The 23,931-nt window shown below is 36.2% G+C and overlaps 3 protein-coding genes across 3 annotated transcripts; 2 read left to right on the top strand and 1 right to left on the bottom strand.

Moving 5' to 3' along the window:
* Nucleotides 1-126: 126 nt before the first annotated feature.
* Nucleotides 127-4,376, bottom strand: LOC120003903 (oxalate--CoA ligase-like). The gene is made up of 4 exons (XM_038853059.1): nt 4,043-4,376; nt 2,870-3,917; nt 2,029-2,132; nt 127-618 (listed from the first exon to the last, which is right to left on the bottom strand). Exons 1-4 carry the CDS (start codon nt 4,241-4,243, stop codon nt 430-432), a joined length of 1,542 nt encoding a protein of 513 aa, XP_038708987.1. The 5' UTR covers nt 4,244-4,376; the 3' UTR covers nt 127-429.
* A 7,071-nt stretch (nt 4,377-11,447) lies between these two features.
* Nucleotides 11,448-11,933, top strand: LOC120004181 (probable F-box protein At1g44080). Its single transcript, XM_038853453.1, has one exon. It carries the CDS (start codon nt 11,448-11,450, stop codon nt 11,931-11,933), a length of 486 nt encoding a protein of 161 aa, XP_038709381.1.
* Nucleotides 11,934-17,841: 5,908 nt separating this feature from the next.
* Nucleotides 17,842-20,824, top strand: LOC120004399 (cytokinin hydroxylase-like). Its single transcript, XM_038853749.1, has 4 exons — nt 17,842-18,162; nt 18,305-18,534; nt 19,085-19,708; nt 20,261-20,824. Exons 1-4 carry the CDS (start codon nt 17,871-17,873, stop codon nt 20,684-20,686), a joined length of 1,572 nt encoding a protein of 523 aa, XP_038709677.1. The 5' UTR covers nt 17,842-17,870; the 3' UTR covers nt 20,687-20,824.
* Nucleotides 20,825-23,931: the final 3,107 nt, after the last annotated feature.

Below are 23,931 nucleotides of genomic sequence, written 5' to 3'. Positions count from 1 at the left end.
GCCCACAAATAAATGGGCTAAGCTGTTGAAGCCTCGCACTGAGAACTTTGCTTCATTAACAATGAAGCCAAGTGAAAGTGTAGAGTTTCTACTTTCTAGCCTGAAACATTCAAATAGAGTAAGGAGTATCTCCAGAAAATGATTGTCCCGTCTGTTCTCCCTGTGAGCCGATGAACAATCTTTTATTCACCAGTTCTTGAAAACATGGTAAACAAGCAAGCAAACAAAAAGGAAAGGCTGCTCAAACCTTGAATTATATCAATAGTTTGCAGCTGTTGAATTTTGTCTACCAAGTGATTCTTCTTATTTGTTGACTAAAAAAAACATTAATAAATAAATTGATGCTTCTCTCCCTTATCCCCAGTAGAACTGGAAAAGGGGCATAGAAATTACCGCTTATTAGGATCCAAATTTCAGAAGTTCTGCAGTTTAGCTTTGTGGAAGGAAGTGCTGTGCTACGATCCTGCGTTGGATTTTCCCACTAGCTGTCTTTGGGAGAGAATCAGTGATGAAAACCTTCTTAGGGACCTTGAATGCTGCTAAATTCTTTTTGCAAAACCTCATCACTTCCGCCTCATCAATATTTGATCCTTCTCTGGGAATGATTGCGCAGTTTATCTATGGAAAACACATATATCCTGAATATAATTAGTTCATCCTTTAACTGGGATATGAATGCTGAAATTTTAGTCAGCCAGAGAAAAGAGAGAAAAGAAGTGAACATAAAGTCCACACTGACATAAGTGTGGAAAATACCGTTCTTAACTTCTAAACATCTAACGCTGGGACACATGTGGTATAAGCTCCTGACTTAACACCACGGAACAATGACGATAACTGGGCTTTGGACACTTGCTTTTTAAAATGACACAAGAAATGTATACTTAATGGTGGAATATTAATAAGAAGAAATAGGAGAGCACTTATTCTAGACTTCCTGGTAATACTGATAGCAATAGGCAATAGCTAGGAAGAGCAGCAAAGTAAAATTGCAATAAAATAATGGTTGAAACTCTCAAAATAGTACCCCCATTTAACCTCCCATTAATGTGGAGTGATGTGTTTATAATAAGTGGCTATTTGCATACCACATATATTTGAGGGTAAAATGGGGGTCTCTAACATTACTCATGGTAATAATACCAAATAACAATAGCTATTCATGTCCAAAACATTAGTAAGTTCAACAAAGCATAACGCAATTGTGCAACATCGGAGTCACATACTAATCCAAGAAATCTCGACATGTGAATGTGGAAATTTTAATAGTCATTCCATCAGGCATCAAGAATTCAAGACGGCCTTTCCTTAGCTTTTTATGATATAAATAGTTAGCACTCCGGCTCAGCAATACAAAACCAAAAGAATTTCCCCAAACTATCATAATCCACAGTTTATAATAGATCACGGGGATTTTTTTTCTCTAAATTTTTATTTTTTTTATCAACCATCTTAATCGCCACTTTATAGATCAAAGGGGCTTATATGCGTGCATGCAACTGCTCAAGTAAATAAGAAACAATCCGAGACCACACAAATCAAAGTTAATTTCCAGCTTTCTGATAAATGTTTCCATCATGGACCTAAATAACCTAATATCATGGAAAGTGTCTCGTATGCGCCACGTTTTAGTGGGTTCCACCAGGTAGATGGTTGATAAAAGTAGGTAATATGCAGCCAAAACCTCTGAAGTTTAATAGGATTACACAACAATAACTTTTGCAGATATAAATGTTTTTTTTTTTTACATCATGCCCTTAAATTTCCCAATCCCAAACCCGTAAAAATTACCCCTATATCCCCTCCCCCCATGGCCCATGGCCCATGGGGTTTCAGGTGGTTGGTAGAGTATCCTTACCACTGGGGGCTACCCTCAATAAAAGAGAAATTTAACACATGGAAAAGGGTATTTGGTGCAATCAAACCAAAGTGCAAGGTATCTGGTTGCATATTACTCATAAAAAATCATATTCATTCAATAACAACAAATGAACATACATTGACAAAAGAAATGTTAGTTCATCTTACCTCTTCTCCGTATTTGTCATCAGGAACTCCAAAAGCAACTGCTTGAGCAATATCTGGATGAGACAAAAGGACTGCATCCACTTCAATTGGTGATATTTTCTCCCCTGCAATTGAAAAATCAACAAATTATGAGATCATAGGAATATAGGATAGCTGTATTCAATCAGAAAAATGCCAGGAGTTCTACAATGCGGATCTTTTGATTATTGTGGCATCTGACCATGACAACCACGTGCAATTTAGTGCCACCAAAAAGGGCGGATAAAAACAAACAGCCAGCCTTCGCTAACAAGTGTCATTGTGTCAAGTTAGAATATCTTTAAGAGTGCACTGGAAAGAGATTTTTGATGCTGCAATCTGTGATAAAAAGAACTAGAAGGGAAAATTATATGAGTGTTTTTTTTAAACGCAGTTTATTAACAAAAATCTGTGATAGCTTGGTGCTCTCCGACTCTGACCTACGACGCAAAGGAAATCCTGTCATTTCTCACAACTGCCTAAGAAATGACATTTTAATTAAAAAAAAAAAAGTTTGGTGGACAGCTAAAGCCAAGTCACTGTCAAGCCACTCTCTTTGTAAATAGTAATCAAGAAAGGCCCAAATTTCATCTTTTCAAAAGTAAAAAAGTTCAAAAAGGTATCACTAGTTCACTACCACTAAAAATTATATATATGTATATTCCACTCGGAGCCCTTTGCCTCTTCAGAATAGCCAAATAAAAATGCATTCGTGAGTCATGACCATGAACACAAAATATAATGAACAATTGTGAGTTTAATTTTGGGAACCTAACATCTCAATGGTTTTACCATGAACGCATAAACGAAAAGATCTACTAACCTCCACGGTTGATGAGCTCTTTAATACGGCCAACAAGATGCAAATAGTCATCCGAATCAAAATATCCGAGATCTCCTGTATGAAACCACCCGAATTGAAATGCGGCCTTGTTGGCCTCCAGATTGTTTTTGTATCCTTTGGTCACATTTGCTCCTCTAATACACACTTCACCACTAACCCCTTCCTTTTGTTCCACACCATTCTCGTTCAGTATTGCCATCTCTTGACCCACGGGTTTACCTACTGATCCGGGCTTATGCGGGCCGTCTTCAGGTAATGGATTTGAACACATCAAATGACTCGCCTCCGTCATTGCGTACGCCTCCAACACTGGCGCACCAAATGCCTCTTCTAGCCGAGACAAAATTACAGGCGCTAACGATGCACTGCAACTTCTAATGAACCGAAGCTTTGGGTAAACAGGTTCCGGGTTACTGAAATGGCGGTCCAATATGATCTGGTGTATAGTGGGAACCGCTGTGTACCATGTTGCATTGTATTTATTCATGTCAGTCCAGAAGGTTGAAGCAGAGAATCTTCCAGCGGCTGGAAGCGCCACGGCTCCACCGGCTCCGAGTGAGCTCAGCAAGCCGGCTAACAATCCGTGAACGTGAAATAACGGAAGAACGATAACTGCTGAATCTAATTCCGTGAGTTTGTACACTGATTTAATGTTCTGCACAGAAGTGGCTAAATTAAGCTGAGTCAGAGGTACTCCTTTCGGCCGGCTTGTGGTGCCAGATGTATGGAGGAATAGCGCCACGTCCGTAGGATCGTTAATGAGTTTGGAAACCGAGTTGTGTTGTGACTCGGACTGATTAAGCGATAGAACGAGTTCTGAATCGGCATCAGGAAGGAAGGCGGAGGCGTGAGGAATTTTGAGCATGGAGGCCGCGGCTTCAGCCGCCTTGTTTCCTTCTTGTGACGTCAGTAAAAGCTTCGACTCTGAGTCGGACAGGTAGAACTCGAACTCCTCTGGCGTGTAAGCCTGATTAAGCGGCGCCGCTGTGGCTCTAGCTCGAATCACGGCCAAAAACATAATTACAAACTGCAAGTTCCAAACAAGTAGTAAAAAGAGAAAAATCGTTTTCAATTTTCGTTTCCGTCGCTTTCTCCCAAGCCAAAAACATAAATGCATAACAGAATTGGCAAAAAAACGTAATCAAAATTAACCTCAATAGTGTTTGGAAAAGTAAGCGCAACGACATCGCCGGCTTTGATTCCGGTTGCGACGAGGCGAGAGGCGGCAATTTCAACGAGTTCCTGAAGCCGCGCGTGCATCAAATCCAACCTTCCAGAGACAGACACGGCTCGCCGTGACGGAAATTCTGCGGAGACGCGTTTCAACAAACCTGTCAACGTGAGAGTCTCCATGTGTTTTTCTTGGAGTTTGCCCTAGCAGAAATCGATCAAGATAAGAACGAGAGACAGAGAGAAGAAGAATCACGAGAGAGAGGTAGAGGAATGGCCAAAACAATCACGTTATGTATACCTAGGCGCAGAGGGAAGGATCGTGTGAAGATTATATAGACACTGGTTTGTTCTGTTGGGGGATATTGTCCTCTGTAGCCTTGCTTACTATAAGCTAAATGCAGTTTCACTCTTACCTTCGTGGATTTGTTTAGTCGGCAGTGAGTATTATCTGACGTGGACAGATCCTCGTTAATGTTAATTTATATTATATTATTTTATTTTATTTTTGCCTTTTTGGTGTGCGGAAGGATGGTGGAGTTGTTGAACACAAATTGAGTCTGTTGCTTTTTCTTTCTTTTTTTTTTAAAAAAAACTTTACGGTCTGTCTCATGGTCGTGATTGGCTGCGATCAGAGAGCGATTTGGGTTTGGCTTTCTCCACAGCCCAAGACCAAATAGGCTTTTTTTAAATGGTTTTTCACTCTCTCCTCACGCGCAATTATCCATGAAGTGATTGGAAGGTTCTGGTAAGGATGTTGTTGAAATCCATCGAAATATATCAAATTAAGAGATAATAAATTGTTGAGAAAAAATGTCACCTTTATTAGAAATTATTATTCAAAAACTCGCATAGATGATAGAACAGCAGATTACGGTGAGCTAAAAATACCTGCAGGCGCAGTGACCTGGTATTTGTATTACTAAATAATTTTTTTAGAAAAAAAAAATAGAGAATATAGCAATTTCTTGTTGGAATATTCTTGAATTCCTACTACCAAAAAATAATTGTTTTCTAACATATCATCACAATTAATAACTTTCTCTTCGTCTTTTTTGGAGTGCGTGACGGTTTAATGACTCGAGGACAAAAATATTACATGCTTTGTTGGTCCGAAGACCAAAACTTTTGGCGACCATGTCTTTTTCTTTAACGACAGAATTTTCTAAATAAAGCTATTTTTGTTTCATTTCTGATACCAAGCTTTTTGAAGATGAAATGAGCAACACCTTATTGATTGGACCCAACAGACGAGTCCAAGCCCATGGCTTGCATGCATAGGCCGGCCCGGCCCAATGCTAACAATGCACAACAAATTGGTGTCACTTCATTATTATATGGTATAATATAAATTCTCATGCTACGGACACGGATATGCTTCTTTCTATTGCCCTTCACTGGTGAAAATTACCGATAAGGAGCAACGGTGCACATCTCAGAGTAAATAGTTCTAGGGGCACTCATGTACTTTCCATGGTGGGTTGGAAACATTCCAGGTTTGTTGATGTGGCCCAGATTGGCCTACTGGACGTGATCTCAGACGCCCAAAGAAGTTTAATTGGGCCTTAGGATAACATGAGTCCAGTGTCCTTGTTTGATTATCTTGGATACGAATCTGATTGGGGTCTGGTGCAACCGTAAAAGAAAATGTGGGCGGGGGCTTAAAAGGTGAGTTAAATAGTCTTGGAAGATTTTTTTGTTTGTTTTGTTTTGGATGGAAAGGACAGAAGTTGGAGTAGTTCAATAAGCAAGGAGCGATTCCTCTTTTTCTGGGAGAAATTCTCATTCAAGAGTGATTGTTATTAGGAAATTTGGACCGGGTTAGCCCACCTTACATGGGAATGTGTGGCGTATATGGGTCTGGAAGAAAGCTCACCTTGCTCAAAAGTTTGAGCCATTTAATTGGACTTTCCCATACCATATAATCACACTATAACAACCAATTATATTGTCCGCTTTGAGATTACAATTCTCATTAATACATTGAATTACTCTCACACGTTTGTTTCTCCTAAGCTCAATAAGTGCACGAAGCCGGGAAAAAAGTCTAATTGATTATTTTTAAGGGTGAGCTAGCATAGTCATATATACCAATCGGAAGACTTGTATCTTACTGATGTGGTATTATATGTTCTTAACACTCCTCCACACTTGTGGATTGAGTTATGTCAAATCCAACAAGTGGAGTATAAGATATGTTCAATAGAATCGAATTGCTACGATACCATATCAGAAATCTAAAACTCATGCAACCAATTATATTGTCCTCTTTGAGGTTTCAGTTCCCTTGGATAAATCTAATTACCCTCATGGCCAGTTTGTTTTTCCCAAACCCAATAAGTGGGTTAAACCCAACTCACTAAGCCTAGCAAAGGTCTAATTGATTGTTTTTAAAGATAGGCTTAGTCATATATATCAATCGGAAGATTTTATGTGTTATTGATGTGGTATTATACGTTCTTAACACACACAGTTAATCAATTGAGCGTAAGTGTTTGACAAAATGCCTCAATCAGGATCACCTACTTGGAAAATTATCTACAAATAAAACTTCTTTCATCGATCATATCATTCGTCTATATATTTATCTCATCAATCTTTGATTCCAACAAAGCTCATTGAATCCATGAAGCTATCCAAAAGATAAATGATTCAATTCCAAAAAATAAAAAAAATTACGCCGTTGTTATGGTTGAACAAGTTTGTTTCGAGGCTGCATATCGATTATGCTCTCAATAATGAACATATACATATAGGTAATTGTTGAAGGGATGGAGGAACCACCATTGAGAGTCACATCAAATATTGATCATCCAGACAAATCTATATAGGGGTGGCTGAATATCTGAACAAAGATATATATATATTATAGACACACAGAAAGACTGTATCTGAAATGATAAATGATTTTCCTAAATGTTTTAAATATTTGATACTAATACAGTTCCATAATGGAAAAAAGCTAGTGAACATGCATATGTATAGGTGATTTCATGCATGTGAAACAGCGACATAGTTAACCTATATATGCAGAAGAGTACAGAAAAACCAATAGAAGTACTATTTGGATTCTCACAATGTAAAAAAGGAGAATTTAAATAATTGAAATTACCTTTCTTCCTAGCTATTATATCTATAGCTACTTATTATCTATAATCTCTATTTGCACAAATAGAATAATGTTTGGATTTGGTGTGTTGGATTACATGATCTCGTCTAGCCAACAACCCCTCAATCGAGATGGCTAAGACATATACTCGACTTGATAGTACCCAAGTTCAAGTTCCCCTCCCCGCTTATTTAAACCATAAAAAAAATCATATCTCGTCGAGCTATCTTCAAACAAAAAAGAAAAAAGAAAAAAAAGCAGAAGATTATAATTATGGTGCAAGTGCAGCAAGAAAAAGGTTATTTATAACAAAGCAAGAGTGATAAATACACACGAGTAAACCTAATTGTAATTAGATATATAAGAGAAGATGTATATATAGATTTAGGAGATCCATTAAGTAGCTTACCTCAAACACACATGTTGATTCGATCATTTAGAGCTACTGATGGAAAATTCCAAAGGGATGGCATGATCGATCCAATTGACCAGCACAAATTAACATGAATGGATCAATGCGATCCCTTTGGAACTCTCCACCTTGCTCTAAGAAAGCTAATTAGCTACCACTGCAAATCAATCAACTTCTCCCCGTCAGAACGGCCGGGCCACATGAGAATCCAGACAACTTTGTATCGATTTTATAGAAGAAGAAGAAGGAAGAGGAGGAGAGGGTTGGTTTCCTTTTGGGAGCTGTTACACCTTATCTGGAATACATGCTTTTGGTGTGATTTCAAGTTGGGCAATCGTACACAACTCCTCACTCATTCAGGGTAAAATTACCGATGTAACCCCCACCGAAATTGAACTTTCTCTAGGTCATCAATTCCCTATAAAGGGTAAAATAGTAATTTTATGGGAATATGGAAAAGATTAATGTGAGGCTAATATCTTTGCTTTACCTTAAAACACAGTTAAATGTTGTTGTCAAACACAGCTAATGTTGATGGGGAGCCGGAGAGCAGCCATGTCCATATGAGAAGATGACTTATATTCGATTTCAATAATACTTATCTCTTAAGAACCACGAGTAGCTCAAATGACACTCATGTGTGTCCTATGTCATAGAGGTCTCGAGTTCGAGCCTCTCTAATCCCCTTCCTCTGTATTCAAAAAAAATAAAATAATTCTTATCTCTTATTTAATTGATTATCACTATTATTTTTTTTAAATATCGTTGAGAAATATGTTTTACATTGAAATCAAACATTGATTACCCATATGTTTAACCAAGTCGATTATCAACTAAGTCATATCTCGTTGGTATAAAATATCACTACTAATTCAAATGGTTTTATATATAAATATCCTTATATTCCATCGGATTAAATGCTATGTACCATATAATATCGATCCGAGGCAGAAACACGTGTGGTGTACGTGAATACAGATTTTGAAAACAATAATGCTTGTTGTGATAGGTTTTACTGGTTCTAGTGTTCCCAATAAGGACAAGCTATGTGTGAGGGGCCTGTTTAGGAAACAGTCAAGTCCACACAATGAATTTGCTAAATAATTTACATACGTACGTTACATAGGTGAAGCTTGCAGGCTTGCATGCATATGATACATGTGCAGTTTTAATGTCAAAATTAAAAACATATATTGTCTTTCTAGGTAAACAACATTTGTGCATAAGGCTTCCGCAATGGATGAGGTCAGAGACAAATAAAATGTATGCAAATCTTACGTCCACGTAATATGTGTAGGGATTGTTTTTAAGAATTGAACATGTACATGACCTTTAGGTTCCACTACTCCTGCAATTCTACCACTGGATCACATGTTCGTTTGTAAATAAACAACACTCATGTGTAAGGCTTCCGCGATAGCAATTTCGGGGACATGTAAGATGTACGTAGACCTTACCCTTAGATAATATGTGAAGAAATGGTTTTTATGAATTGACCATGTGAACTCTACATTGCAATCCCACAACTCTACTAACGGATCACATGTTTGCCTGTAGATAAACAACACTTATGCTTAAAACTCTTGTAATGGATGAGATCAGGGATAAGTAAGATGTATGAATGCGGGCCTTACCCTCACATACACAAACATGCATGGTCTGATAGACATGTTCATGGAAAATACAATACCAATTTACCATGAATCATAGACATATAATGGTGTTGCTGTTTCAGATCTTTCTTCTTAATGAAAATATCTTTTTCTAAAAAAAAAAATATGTAATGTAAGTTGTGGTTTTGTGTCATGTGATGTGCTGGGAGTAATGTCGAAATGAACCACAGACCATATTCGACGCACGTCACAACCCAAACCGCACGCACGCTATTGTCGCGATGCGATTTCTTGTCCCCTCGATTCGGTACTGGTGGGCTCATTATGTTCTATTTGAGACGATCCACTTGCATTAGTAGGAGTACCTAATGATATTTATTCACTTTTGTACATTACCATTACTTTATTTCCTCAAATTCTGCTTCACACTACAATTAAGAATTTAAACGGTGTCACTTGTATTAATAAAAAGGAAGAAATTATTATGCTTTGATGTGATAGAACCAAACTATTACTATTACTCCACTTATATAAATGACAGCTATAGATTACTGATTGGCACACTACACACACTCACATAATTGTACAAAAATGTTATCCACATGAATCGAATCCTGTCCACCGAGTAAAAATACACGAATGGTAATTAGTTAGGCTGGCACCGGCGTGTCATGAGCTAATATTTGAGGGTGTAATGTAACTTTTGGTTAGTGAAATAGTTGATCTGGTCCAACTCGGACGTCGAATGTTCAAACATTCCAACTTGAGAATTAGAAGTTGAAAATTGTTTCAATATGCACATTTTGACAGATTTTCGATTATTCGGGTAGCCAAACTGTTTATGTGACACAAAAAATCAATATAAGGAATCTGTCCAAACAGTGAGAATCTATCCGTGTGTGCATATTAGAACAATTTTCAACTTTGAGTTTTCAAGTAAGAACATGTAAATATTCAGTGACGGAGTTGGAAATTTACAACTATTTCAGCGACCAAATCTTTTGTATTACTTTAATATTTGATCGTTTATTTTATACTTTGTAGGTGGTGATTATATAAAAGGAACAAAAGGGAAACAATTTAAAAAAGAAGACAAACTGTGAAAGGTAATAACTCTTTACTGATTATGACCAATAATTTTATGGCGTTTTGGCTATAGAATCTGCTTGCGCTGTTAAATACTCTCTAGTTAGTATGAGGTAGATCTCACTTGTGTAGTTGTGTGCTTGAAAGTGTAGTCTTTGTGAAGTTTAAAAATGGGATTATGGGCTTGGCCTGACGAACCAATGTTGATTTGTCCATTGGTAAGTGGGCTTCGTGTGAGGCCAATGTCCATTACGCCCAAGGCCTACCCCTAAAATTTCAAGCTCTGATAGCAGACTAAAGACTGTCAAGGAAGGAATCCCTAAATTTTAGACAAACCTTGTCATTCCATAATTCCATTAGACTCCGAAGCCGCGACACCTCAATACCCTTATAAATATTACTTCAACTTCGGCTTTGCTTTTGGAAGTCCTCGTTTCTTCAAATCTTTCTTTCTTTCTCTTTGATTCAACCAGTGAGAGGCCGTAAATTTCTTTTTAGAATATTGATTCAACCACGCAAATTGGCGATGGAGTTGTCGATGTCAAACTGGGCGTGGCTTCCTGAAGGTATTCTCGAGGAAATTCTAGATTCTATAGTGTCTTTCTATGACTACGTCAGATTCGGTGCGGTTTGCAAGCACTGGTACTTTGTTGCACAGCGTCGAAGACGACAGCTTATGGAATTGTGGAGGGTACAACTTCCCCTGTTGATGTTCCCTTCCTTGGATGGTCTCGAAGACCAGCAAAGTCGTCTATACAATGTTGCAACCAATATAAACCTACGATTTTAATCTGCATTGTAACAGAAGGTGCTGTGGATTTTCTCATGGATGGTTGGCTACTTTTGGTATGGATATGGTTATAACTCTTCGAAACCCTTTCTTGAATCAGATTATAACCTTACCCCCAATTTTTCAGAAATCAAATTATCCGAGGATCCTTGGCCAGCTGACCATGAATTCCGGATCTATAAAGTGGTATTGTCTCATAATCCTTATGTATCCTTACAAGTATGAAGTCGTGCCGATGTCTGATGACAGTTTGACTATATTGAAACCCGGAAGTCAATCTTGGACTCACATATATGAAATTTGGACCTTAATCTTCTGCTATGATGATATTATTTACTATGAGGGTATGCTCCTAGTAAATAGATCATTGTGACCTCATGTCAATCAATGCTAATGGTAGTCGACAACAATTGAAACCAATTGTATTGGATGGACCGTCTCCTGGTATTGATGACACGAGCGTGGCATACCTGGTAAAATCATGTGGAGGAGTTCTGTTGTACATTCGTAGATATATATGCTGCGTTGATGATGTGACTTTGACTTTTAAGGTTTATAGGATGTGTAGGAATTCCATCAATAATAAAGCTAAGGGTAATCTGTTATATTGGCGAGAGATTAAGAATATGGGTGATGATGCATTGTTTTTGGGAGGAAGACATTTGTTGTGCGTTAAGGCATCTAACTTTCCTGGTTGCAAACCAAATGCCATATACTTTGCTCCTCATTATTGGGAAATTAAGTACGATATGGGTGTTTTCAATTTGAAAGATGATAGCATGACACCTCTTTATCCATATGACCAATCTCGAACATGTATTCTTCGTCCTGTTTGGGTAGTACCAACGTACACTTGGCGATAATGCACAAGGTAGCGCAACTCACAATTTCAGTTGGAGATGAATAATTCTTGGTTTGATATATACTGTATATGCCTTTTAATTTCAATTCAATGTTGAATCCCATAATAGCTTGTGGCTTCCTAGCTAAGATTATTCACAGCCCACTAATCTCATCCTAACTAGCTTTGATGGTTTGATGAGTGAGGTCTGCAGGTAAATTAAAGGCAATCTATCATTCCAAAAACAAAAATGTCACTCTACCACTCAAAGGAAGCTGCTCAGGTGCTTAGTTTAATGTAAATCTTGTGTCATTTTTTTATTTTTAGATTTCTTTTAGGTCTATGTGTGTCCTATTTATTTTTTCATTTTCAATATACTGTTTTGGTTAATCTTCAGTTTTTCATTTTTGTTCATCTGTACGTATTTATATCTTCTTTACAAGTACGCACTTATTCTAATTTTAGGATCAACTTTAAGTAAAAAAATACTGCTAGTAACACGGCTTCTCTTTACTGTTGATGTAATTCTCGTGGAAAACTAGTTATTTCTTCTTCTTCTTTATTTTTTCATATTCATAATGTCAAGTTCAATTCTGACTAATGTTACTTTGAGCAATATATATTTTTGTGGTCACGTACGCAGCTTTGGCTCAACTTATTACGTCATCAAATGGACAATTTCTGTATTCGTAGATTTGACGGTTTTTGAGTTTAGACTCACATAAAATTGTCAAAAGGGTAAATCAATATAATATCATTTTGGATTACGAGAAAACAAAAAAAGTTATATTGCTTTTCTATTGTGGAAATCGTGGGGAGTTGACACCTCACAAATGCATTCCACGTGCACACTTGTGTTAAAACGACTGAGATTCACGATGTGTAAATGTGTTGTGCATATATACGCAAATCCAGTAAAATCTTAATACAACGAGGAAAAGAAAGGCCACACCGTCCACCACAATTTAGGTAAAAAGAACTCTCCAATATTACAGGTAAATGATTGACTTTTAAACTCTTCTTTTTGGGTGTACTCAAAAGTGGCACCAGAAGTCAACCTTTTCTTATCTCATCAACCAACAAAGTTGATCAACAAGCACATTCTAACAAGGTAGCTTGGTCCTTTGAAAAGTCTAATCGGCCTAATTAGACAACTATATACCTTGTCTACATTTGATATTTCAGTTTGTAATTATGTTGTCTAGTTTAGATGTGATTCAGTCTTAATCTTGGATAACAATTGATCGAGTACTCTTTTGGAGTTCTTTGTCTCGAAATAATGACATTCAAGACCTCTATTATAACTAGTGGCCGACGGATCCAGTGTCATTTCACTAGAGGTTAGGCCCCCAATGAAATTATTTACAGCCCTCCATATATCACGGTCCGAATACTAAGCCTCCAATGTATCAGTATACCAGGCTCTCAATATATAGGGCCAGTTTGGATGACATTCTTGTGAAAATCTCAATAGTGTGTCCTCAATAAATAGATTTTCTGGATTCGCCACTAATTATAAACCTCTCTTTTTTTCCCATGACCAGCTATTGAAGTTTCCTATCCCCAAATATTGATACGCTGGTTGATTTGTCCATGGGTAAGCTTATTTCATGAGAAACTAATGTTGATTAGGCCCACAGTCTAATTATTTCTTAGATGGGTTATGTTGGGCCTACCCCTTATTAACGGCGGTATGGAACGGCCCACATGGGACAAATTTTCATTTTTCAAGCCTTGTGAACTCTGATACCCGACAATAGACCCCCAAGGAACCACAGCCTCTCGTAGGGTATAATTGACTCCATGCGGCCAATGCCAAGAATTCACATTTCCATTAGTAATATTGTAGATAGCCTAGACTGTGATTTCTGTGTTTGTGGATTTGGCGATTCGAGTTTAGATCATATCGATAAATAGATATATAGATATGATATCGTTCTCGATTAAAAATAAAATAATATATATATATAAATTGTGGGGGGATTATTGCAGGTTTCAGGATCAAAACAGTGACTGATTGTTAAGTGTTGTGGAGTGATGGGATCTTGAGATATTAATAGTGAGCAGAATAATGAGAAGATGCCAACCAAATCAATCACTCACCCATTTTTAGCCAGACAAGCCACACTCTTCGAGATCAGAAAAAAGAGAAATTGACCTCATAACCTGCCTCGAGTGCTGCAACCACAAGTTCAGATAGCTACGTATCATCTCATTCACATGATCATATCATATGCAATGCAAGTGGGGACTTCACTTTAACTGCTAAGCTCATTATCATATCAACTGCTATCTGCAACTAAAAACTATAAAAAAGGCCAACACAGTTAGTAGCAATAATTACAGTACCACTGTCTTATGCATGATTTTGAAAGTGACTCTATACCAATCCTCAAAGAAATGCCCTCTCAAGCCATGATTTTTTAGGCTAAATATAATAACTTTTTGAAGTAAAGAGAACCAAACTCTAAAACAAAAACAAAAATGTTAGCGATCTCAATAAATGAAATCTCAGTCATTCCATGAATGAATTTTGTCCCTTGATTGATGTAAATACTTGTAGGGTCCCACAAAACCTATGATTAAATCAGAGAGTGACATATCCACTACGAGGATCCCCATTACTTCTGAAGGGAAAAAAAAACCATCAGTAACACAATTTCTCTCTACTTTGAAATTTGAATGTGATTCTCCTGAAAAACTAGTTATTATTAATGTTGATTTTGTGCTTAAGACTTACTTAGTATTTCATACTTAAATGCTCAAGTTCAATTCTCATTAATATTACTTTGAGTAATATCTTTGTGATCACGTACTGAAGCTTTGCCTCAATTTATTATGTTGTCGAATGGGCAATTTCTATGCTCATGGACCTAACAGTTCAAGTTTATACCCATATCAAATATCTGAAAAAATGAATATGATATCGTTTTCTATCATGAAAAAAAAAATTATATTGCTTCTCCTCATAATTTTGCATTCTATTGTTGAAATCCGGGGAATACTTGACGCCTCACAAATGCATTCCACGTGTACACTTGGGTCAAAATGATTGAGATTCACGTTGGTGCAAATGTGTGGTGTATATATACACAAATCCCGTAAAATCTTAATACACCGAAAGGCCACACCGTCCACCACAATTAGGTAAAAATAACTCTCCAATATTACAGGTAAATGATTGATTTTTAAACTCTTCTTTTTTGGGTGCAATCTCTCTATAATTAATTAGCTAGAAAGTTTAGCAGAACTCAACTGTGGCACCAAAAGTCAACCTTTTCTTATCTCATCAACCTACAAAGTTGACCAACAAGAACATTCTAACAAAGTAGCTACATCCTTTGAAAAGTCTAATCGGCCTTAGACAACTATATACTGATGGAAAACCCAATTCACCAACATGATATTGTAGATCCTGGCATAACCACTTTAAAACACGTCATGCTAGTTAAGGAAAGTGTTTGCCCATATAAAACACTTCACAAGCCCTCATCCAAGCGATGTGGGACGAAAGGTATGTCACATGAATTCACATCATATACCTTATCTACATTTGATGTTTTCGGTCTATAATTATGTTGTCTGGTTTAGATGTGAATCACTCTTAATCTTGGATGACAATTGGAGTACTCATTTGGAGTTTTTTGCCTTAAAATAATGACATTGATCAAGACCCTCTATTATAACTAGTGGTCGGATCTAGTGTCATTTCACATGAAATTATTTACAGCCCTCCAAGTACCAGGCCCCAATACTAAGCCTCCAATGTACCAATATACCATGATCTCAATATATAGTGTGCGCCCTCAATAACTAAAATTTCTTGACCCACCACTTATTATAACCTCTTTTTTCCCATGACCAGCTATTGGTATTTGGTACGATGGTTATGTAAAAAAATATTATTACTATTTCATTTTGTGTTTAATAACATAATAGTTTAACGCAATATTGTCATAGAATCCCACATCGAGTAAGCCTAACACTGACTATCAATTAAGATGAATAAATTTTAGGATTAGAGATCATATTGTTGACTTTGTACAATAATAATATTTGACCTTTTGGTCTGTGACACCGACTACGGATTTTCCATGCGGGCGTGTATGCTTACACTGTTACACATAAATATTATATTATATGCCAAGTTGGCAAGTTTGATTCTCATTTGACTTGGCATTTGACGTTTACACATCATAGACATTAAAAAGCATACATTTATTGATGAGTGGGGAATGTGAAAAATGTTGAATGTGATGGAATGACAAAATTATGACATAACTCAATTTTAATAGTATTTATTAAATTTTTTGGCATATGGTGTTGGATCAATCCACCACGTGTGATGTGGAGCCCATATTAAATGTACTTATCAAAAGCCTGATCTGACATTTGATTTGAGGACAGACAGGAGCTCCTCCTCTGGCGTGTTTCAAGGCCATGCAAGTGGTGTTACATTCGGCGATGGGACTTTTATTTAGTACGCATTGTCATGGGGAAAATCTTGGTACGTCATGGCAACTCCAATGGGAGATCTTGTACACACTCGATATTTTTCAAAACTAACGTTTTTTTGATAATATCAAATGTAGATTCACAATGGGAAACAATCTCAAGCACTCTAAATTCTTCGCCTTCACTCTCTTCCACTGTTAATGTGTGGATCCATTGAGAGAAGAAAAGAGAAAAAGTGAAAGGATATTGCAAGGTGTCAAAATTTGTGTGGGTTCACATTTGATTTTTAATTGACTCTTCATAAGTCCACTAAATTTAGAGCAAATTTCAAGTGTGGATTTCAAATGCTTGATAAACAAGATTTCAAATATCTATTGTGGATGCTCTCATGTCACATGCAGCAGCGATAGCGATGGCGTAACATAACATATAAATTATTGATAACAATTCATGCATAATATATTGGGAAGAAAATAATTAATTTATAATTCAATTTTGAAATATATAAATCACTCGTTAATTAATACCAACAATTTGATTTTGGTGAAAGCACGTATTTAATAAAAAATCGAAGAAAAAATAGCAATAAACAAGGTTGAGGGTGACAAAGAACGACCCACAAGAAAATTAGAGTTTAAGATTTAGGACTATTGAATATGATACACTATATCAGCATGTGATATGGCGTACTAGAACTACGTAATAATTTTCTCGACGTGATCATGGGTTCTTAAAATGGAGACTAAACAATTAGATTAGGACTTAATCCCTATTCGATGATGGGACTGTGATGTATCACAAAATTCTGAATTACTATATATGTTAGTTTGTTAGATTATAGGTTTATAATGATAGATACGTTGGGACTGACTATTTGAAAACGAGAGACAATAAATTTACACTAGATTGCTTAAGTTGTAACAACTTCTAGAATGGTTTTCATCGTGATTTGTTGCAACCACTTATAGAATGGTTTCTATCGTGGTATGTTTCATCTCTATTTTTGTTTGTTGTATGTTTGGCTTCATCTCTATCTTTGTTTGTTGGTAGTACTTGATATATACTTCATTTCACAGATTTAGATGATTTTGTCTCATTAAATTCCAAGACTAAATGTCAACATTTGTGCGTTGAGTATTGGTCGGTCGGTCGGAGAAGAGATTGCAATTGTGTAATGAGATGGCAAAACATATACGAAGATTTTTATTGCAGTAAAGGGAGATTGCAGTCGCATGCACATACTAAAGAAGACAAAAGTTGCCAAATCAAAAGAAAACTCAAAATAATATTAATATACGTTAGGTCAGGTGAAAAGGCAAAGTATGTGTTCAAACTATTTTTAAGTGTTCAAACTTCAAACCTACAATTGGATTCATTCTCTAGTCAAAGTTTTGACATTCTTGAATACGGCTACTACTACTTCTTTCTCCAATCTCTCTATAAATACCACCCAATATTCATTCCTAGCTCCATCATAAAACACACACTTGAGAGACAAATAGAAATGGCCATGGAGTTTCTCGAGCTATGCCAAACTCTTGTTTTGGGCTTATTAATGGCTCTTCTTGTCTTCTGGTTGTGTATATTGTTGTTTTACTTCTGGGTTTCGCCTATTTTTGCTTTATACAAACTAAGGAGAAATGGGTTTGGAGGTCCAACTCCAAGTTTCCCTTTAGGGAACATTAGAGAGATGATGAAGATCAACAGATCTTCTTCTCGGTCTTCTGTGGATCATATCTCGCATGATATACGTTCCACTGTGTTTCCTTACTTCAATCAATGGCGAAAATCCCACGGTAAATTATATACAAACAACTTCAAATTAGTTTGTGTAATGTGTTTGCATGTGTTCCACAGATGATTATATCTGACATATACATACATATATATATATATATATATATTAATGTGTTTGGTTGTATGTGTGGGTCCGTGCAGGAAATGTATTTGCGTACTGGCTGGGGACAGAGCCATTTTTATACATAGCAGATGCAGGATTCTTGCAGAAAATGACAAGTGGGGTATTGGGGAAGGATTGGGGAAAACCCAATGTGTTCAAGTATGACAGACAACCTTTGTTTGGTAATGGCTTAGTTATGGTTGAAGGCCATGACTGGGTTCGTCACCGCCACGTCATCACTCCTGCTCTCTCTCCTGCCAATCTTAAGGTCTATCTCTCTCATAATCTCATATTTATTTAGTTATCGTTATTAACATGAGATTAGATTCGAACCATATCTGAGCTATTATAATAGTTCTCTATGTGCGCGTGTGTGTATATATATATATATGAGTATTCTTTTATCCAGAATTAAAATTTGGGGAACACTAAATCTTTTCTCTTGTTTATGTAAACAAGTGGGATTCAAAGTAGTAGGCTCCACTGTTCCACTTATCATTTCACTTTTTAACATTCTCAAAAAATAGTCCACATTTTAAATAGAGGTGAAAATGATTGGGAACATTGAATCGGTGGTTTTTCAATCGATTCTTTAAACAAATATATATATTTGAAAATAACTGATTGATCGGTTTGATTATTGGTCAATTCACTTATATTGATAATTTTTGTACCGCTCTAATCATGAGTACGCATAAGAAAATTACTGTGTGTATATATATATATATTAGTGCTACACGTCATAATGATTGATTTTTGTTTATATTCTTTAATTAATATTGTTGCACTAACAATTTTTTTTTATATATAATTTCCAGCCTATGGCAAGCTTAATGGTGGAGTCCACCACTAAGATGCTAGACAAATGGAGCACCTTCATAGCTTCCGGCAACTCATCGTCATCGGAGATTGAAATCGAGAAAGAAATCACAGCCATGTCCGGTGAGATTATCGCCAAGATTAGCTTCGGCACAAGCCGTGAAAATCACAACATTAAAGTGTTCGAAAAATTAAGGGCCCTACAATTCAATCTCTTCGGCTCTAATCGTTATGTTGGGATACCCTTTAGCAAGTTGATCAGCATCAAGCAAACCCTAAAGGCTAGAAAGCTTGGGAAAGAGATCGATAGTCTCATATTATCGATCATAGATGAGAGGAGGAGATCGGACGGTGGATATTCTCAGTGGGATTTGCTAGGGTTTTTGTTGAAGAAGACTGATATGGACGGTCATCAGCTAGGGAAGACGTTAACAACAAGAGAGTTGGTTGATGAGTGCAAGACATTCTTCTTCGGTGGTCATGAGACCACTGCTTTGGCTATCACATGGACGTTGCTGCTTTTGGCTTTGCATCCAAATTGGCAAGACCAGTTGAGAGAAGAGATCAAATGTGTTATGGGAGACGGAGAGCTTGATCTCACCAAACTTTCTGCCTTAAAGAAGGTAAAATCCTGGCTATTAATTAATTTTATCCCATTAACAAGCTATCATGCATCCATTATAGCTATTTCTCTAAAGTTAGTGCTTGTTGGAAGTTCGATCCAGTTTTACCCATCGCTAGTATAATATGGGTTGTTATGATCGTCCGAGATTTAGACCCACTCTTACGATTAGATAAATATGGTTCATATCACAACAGTAACAAACAAGAAATAGCAGCCATATCCATGTAGCTAGGAAAACATTGTAGTCCTGCTGGAGGTCAATTTGACCAAATTCAACTATGAAAGTCAAATACGACAAAGTGCCACGTAAGAACAACCCCACGCGTTGATGCGCGTGAGAATTGACGACGGAAAAAGTGGCTTTGTTCTTTACGTGTCACACGGCATGGCATCCACACATATTTGGCTACTTTAGACTTTCCCAAGAGTGGCTCTACTTCTCTTCCCCACTTACCCTAAACGTGTGTGGTTTGATTATACCAGCTAGAATTAATCACTTCTCTTATTACAACTATTTAATTGCTGATTTTATATTATCTTATATATGCAGTTGGGTTGGGTGATGAGTGAAGTACTAAGACTATACCCATCAGCACCAAACGTCCAAAGACAAGCACGCGAAGACATTCAAGTGGATGGCATGATAATCCCAAAAGGAACAAATATATGGATCGATGTTGTCGCTATGAACCATGATCCAGTTTTGTGGGGCGACGATGTGCACCAGTTCAAGCCAGAGAGGTTCAAGGAAGACATTAATGGTGGATGCAATCACAAGATGGGGTTTGTGCCATTTGGGTTTGGAGGGAGAATGTGTGTTGGTCGGAACTTGAGTGTTATGGAGTATAAGGTTGTTTTAACACTTGCTCTCTCTAGGTTTTCATTCTCAGTCTCACCAAATTATTGTCATTCTCCTACTACCATGCTCTCTCTTAGACCTTCGAATGGCTTGCCTCTCATAGTTCAACCACTTTAGGGTTTTAAAGTAGTTTCTTAGTTAATTTTGTGATCAGTACTGCGGTATATATGCAGCGCTATAAATAATGGAATACACATTGTTAATTTTGCTTCTTTTTTTTGTCTAATTTTGAAGAAACTTAGTCTTTTGATATCATTTGGGTACGAAACATTTTACTAAATCTAAACTAACAAATTAGACATGTAAGAAAAATAAATAGAGTACAACGGTTTTCTTTTATGGTTTGGAATTGTTCTCTTTTTATTGACGAACTTTTCACTTTTTTGTTCAATTTCTAATAAAACGTAGTCTTTTGAAATCATATTTGTACGAAAATTTTTGTGGAACATAAATTAGAAAGTTAAACATCTAAAAACAATAAATAAAGTACAATGATTCCCTTTTTGACGTTCTGAAATTGCTAAAAAAATCTGATTTTTGCCCTCTGTTTGTTATGTGTTTGAGGCTTGGCTTTTTTGAGTCTTCTAATTGCTGCTCGGTTAGGTCTACTCTTTAGCTGCAGGTTTCAGTTGTTTGTTATTTTCGGGCTGCCCTCAGCTCTCGGCTCTTGAATGCTTGGATGTAGGATGTTTAGGTTGGTTTTTTTTGTGTTTCTTTGTAGTTGAATAAGACATGGAGCGATTGGCCTTTTTCTGGTCTTAGTTTTTTGGATTTTGTTTGTGTTTGTCTCTAGTGGGGAGTGTTTGGCTTTCTTTTAACTAGTTTTTGTTGGCGCTTTGGATGTTTTGGGTCTTTTTTCCTTTTGGGTGGTTTAGAGTTCTTCCCTTGACGGATGAATGATGATTATTGCCTCCTTTTGGTTCGTTATTGGGATGCCCCTCGTACTTCATATTTCGTCTTTTAATTAAAATACTCATTTATTAAGGGGAAAAAAGCATTTTATTCAAAGAAGCAAACATCAAAATGTCTTGCGTATCCAAAGCATTATTAGGGAAAGCCCATTAAAAACTATGGCCCATGTAGCTTACTCGTATGTCAGCCCATTAGTTGATCTGAATTTTGCTTGTTTGACATTGATCCAGCTCTTAGAGGCCCACTTTGATGTTCACACGTAGATGCGAGATGAGAATGTGAAAAGTTAGAGAAGGGATAAATTTGACAAGAAAATAAATTGAAGCTCAGAAATATATTTTGGAATTTAGATTTCGTTTGGTTCTCAGATTTGGATATGAAAATGGAAAGAGAAAAATGATTTTTTCTATCATGATTTCATTCCTCACCAATATTTGGATCACACTATCATATTATTTTTCTGACATTATTGGTTTCCTTGGTCATGTTTTGTTAGAGTAAAAATTACAATTATTTCACATTATATGACATATTTAAATAAAAAAATAACACTTTAATTTGAATATTCAAATTTAAAATTGTAAAAAAAAATAAATTGTGCGATCATAGTTAATCAATGAGAAATGAAAATATAAAAATAACATATTTAAAATACATAATTGTAGGATATTGTTGAAATTATGTATTTTTTAAAATGATATTATATGTATTTAATTAAAAAATAAGTACGGATTTAAGGCTTTCTGCTTTTTTGGGAGGAAATTCCTTGTAATTTTAGATTCTAAGGATTCCACTAACCAAACATAGAAATCATTGTCAATTTTTTTTTTCTTATTCTTGAAAAATTAGATTTCGCCAATCAAACTATACCGTAGGAGTAAAGACCGAAAAACATTTAAAAAATGTACACTTGTGTTAAAATGACTGAAATAAACGTTGTTCGAATGTGTTGCATATATATATATATATATATATATATATATATATATATTTTAAATACCATTGAGAAATTTGATTCTCATTTGAATCGAAACTTGGAAACACATATGCCTAATTCAACTGATTGTCAACCGAGTAACCGTTCGTTGCTATGTGTTGCGTATATATACGCAAACGGCAAATCCAGTAAAATCTTAATACACCGAGGAAAAGAAAGATCACACCGTCCACCACAATTTAGGTAAAAGAACTCTCAAATTTGACAGGTAAATGCTTGATTTATAAACTCTTATTTTTTAGGGGCTAATCTCTCTAATTAATTTGCCAGAAAGTTTAGCTGGACTCAACGGTGGCACCGAAAGTCAACCCTTTCTTATCTCATCAACCAACAAAGTTGACCAACAAGAACATTCTAACAAAGTAGATTGGTCCTTTGAAAAGTCCAATCGATCTGCCTTAGACAACCATATACCTTGTCTACATTTGATATTTTCAATTTGTAATTATGTTGTCTGGTTTAGATGTGATTCAGTCTTAACTTGGATGACAATTGGAATACTCTTTTGGAGTTCTTTGTCTCAAAATAATGACATTCAAGACGTCTATTATATAGCTAGTGGTCGGCGGATCTAGTGTCACTTCATTGGAGGTTAGGCCCCCAATGAAATTTTTTATAGTCTTCCATGTACCAGGCCCCGAGTACTAAGCCTCCAATGTATCAATATACCAGGCTCTCAATATATAGTATGTCCTCAATAACTAGAATTTATGGATTCGTCACGGATTATAACCTCTCTTTTTTTAGCATGACCACCTATTGAGGCTCCCTAGCACCAATTATATTGATATGATGGTTGTGTTAAAAATAATATTATTAGGTCCTTATGTATCTTAGTGAAGTTTATTTATGTGTTTAATTAATACAATATTGTGAAGGAATCCCACGTCGAGTAAACCTAACACTAACTATCAATTAAGATGAATAAATTTTAGGATTAGAAACCATATTGTTGGATTTGTACAATAATATTTGACCTTTTGGTATGTTACACCAACTCCGGATTTTTCATGCTTGCGTGTATGATTACACATAAATATTATAATTATATGGCAAGTTGGCAAGTTTGACTCTCATTTGACTTCGCGTTTTACATTAAAAAAACGGTTTTGAGAGCCCTGCAATTCGTTTGAAATTATGTAGGCTACAATTTAAATCCAATGACTTTGGAAGTGTGTAACATTATAACATATTTTTATTTTTATATTTTTAAAATTTATCTGATTTTTCTCCATCATCATTAGATTAAAATTGTAAACTTTAGAAAATTATAGAGTTCCCAACTCTTTAAAAAAATATTTATTTATTGATATGATATATTATATCCTTGTTGGCGAGTGGGGACATGTGAAAAATGTTGAATGTGATGTGGAACCCTTATTTATTGTATTAAAGTCTGATCTGACATTTGAATGGAGGACAGACAGGAACTCCTCCGGCGTGTTGCAAGGGA

The sequence above is a fragment of the Tripterygium wilfordii genome, chromosome 8, assembly GCF_013401445.1.
Source record: "Tripterygium wilfordii isolate XIE 37 chromosome 8, ASM1340144v1, whole genome shotgun sequence".
NCBI classification, from domain to species: domain Eukaryota; kingdom Viridiplantae; phylum Streptophyta; class Magnoliopsida; order Celastrales; family Celastraceae; genus Tripterygium; species Tripterygium wilfordii.
The sequence above is the reverse complement of the archived record's forward strand: the minus strand, read 5'-3'. Positions and strand labels throughout refer to the sequence as shown.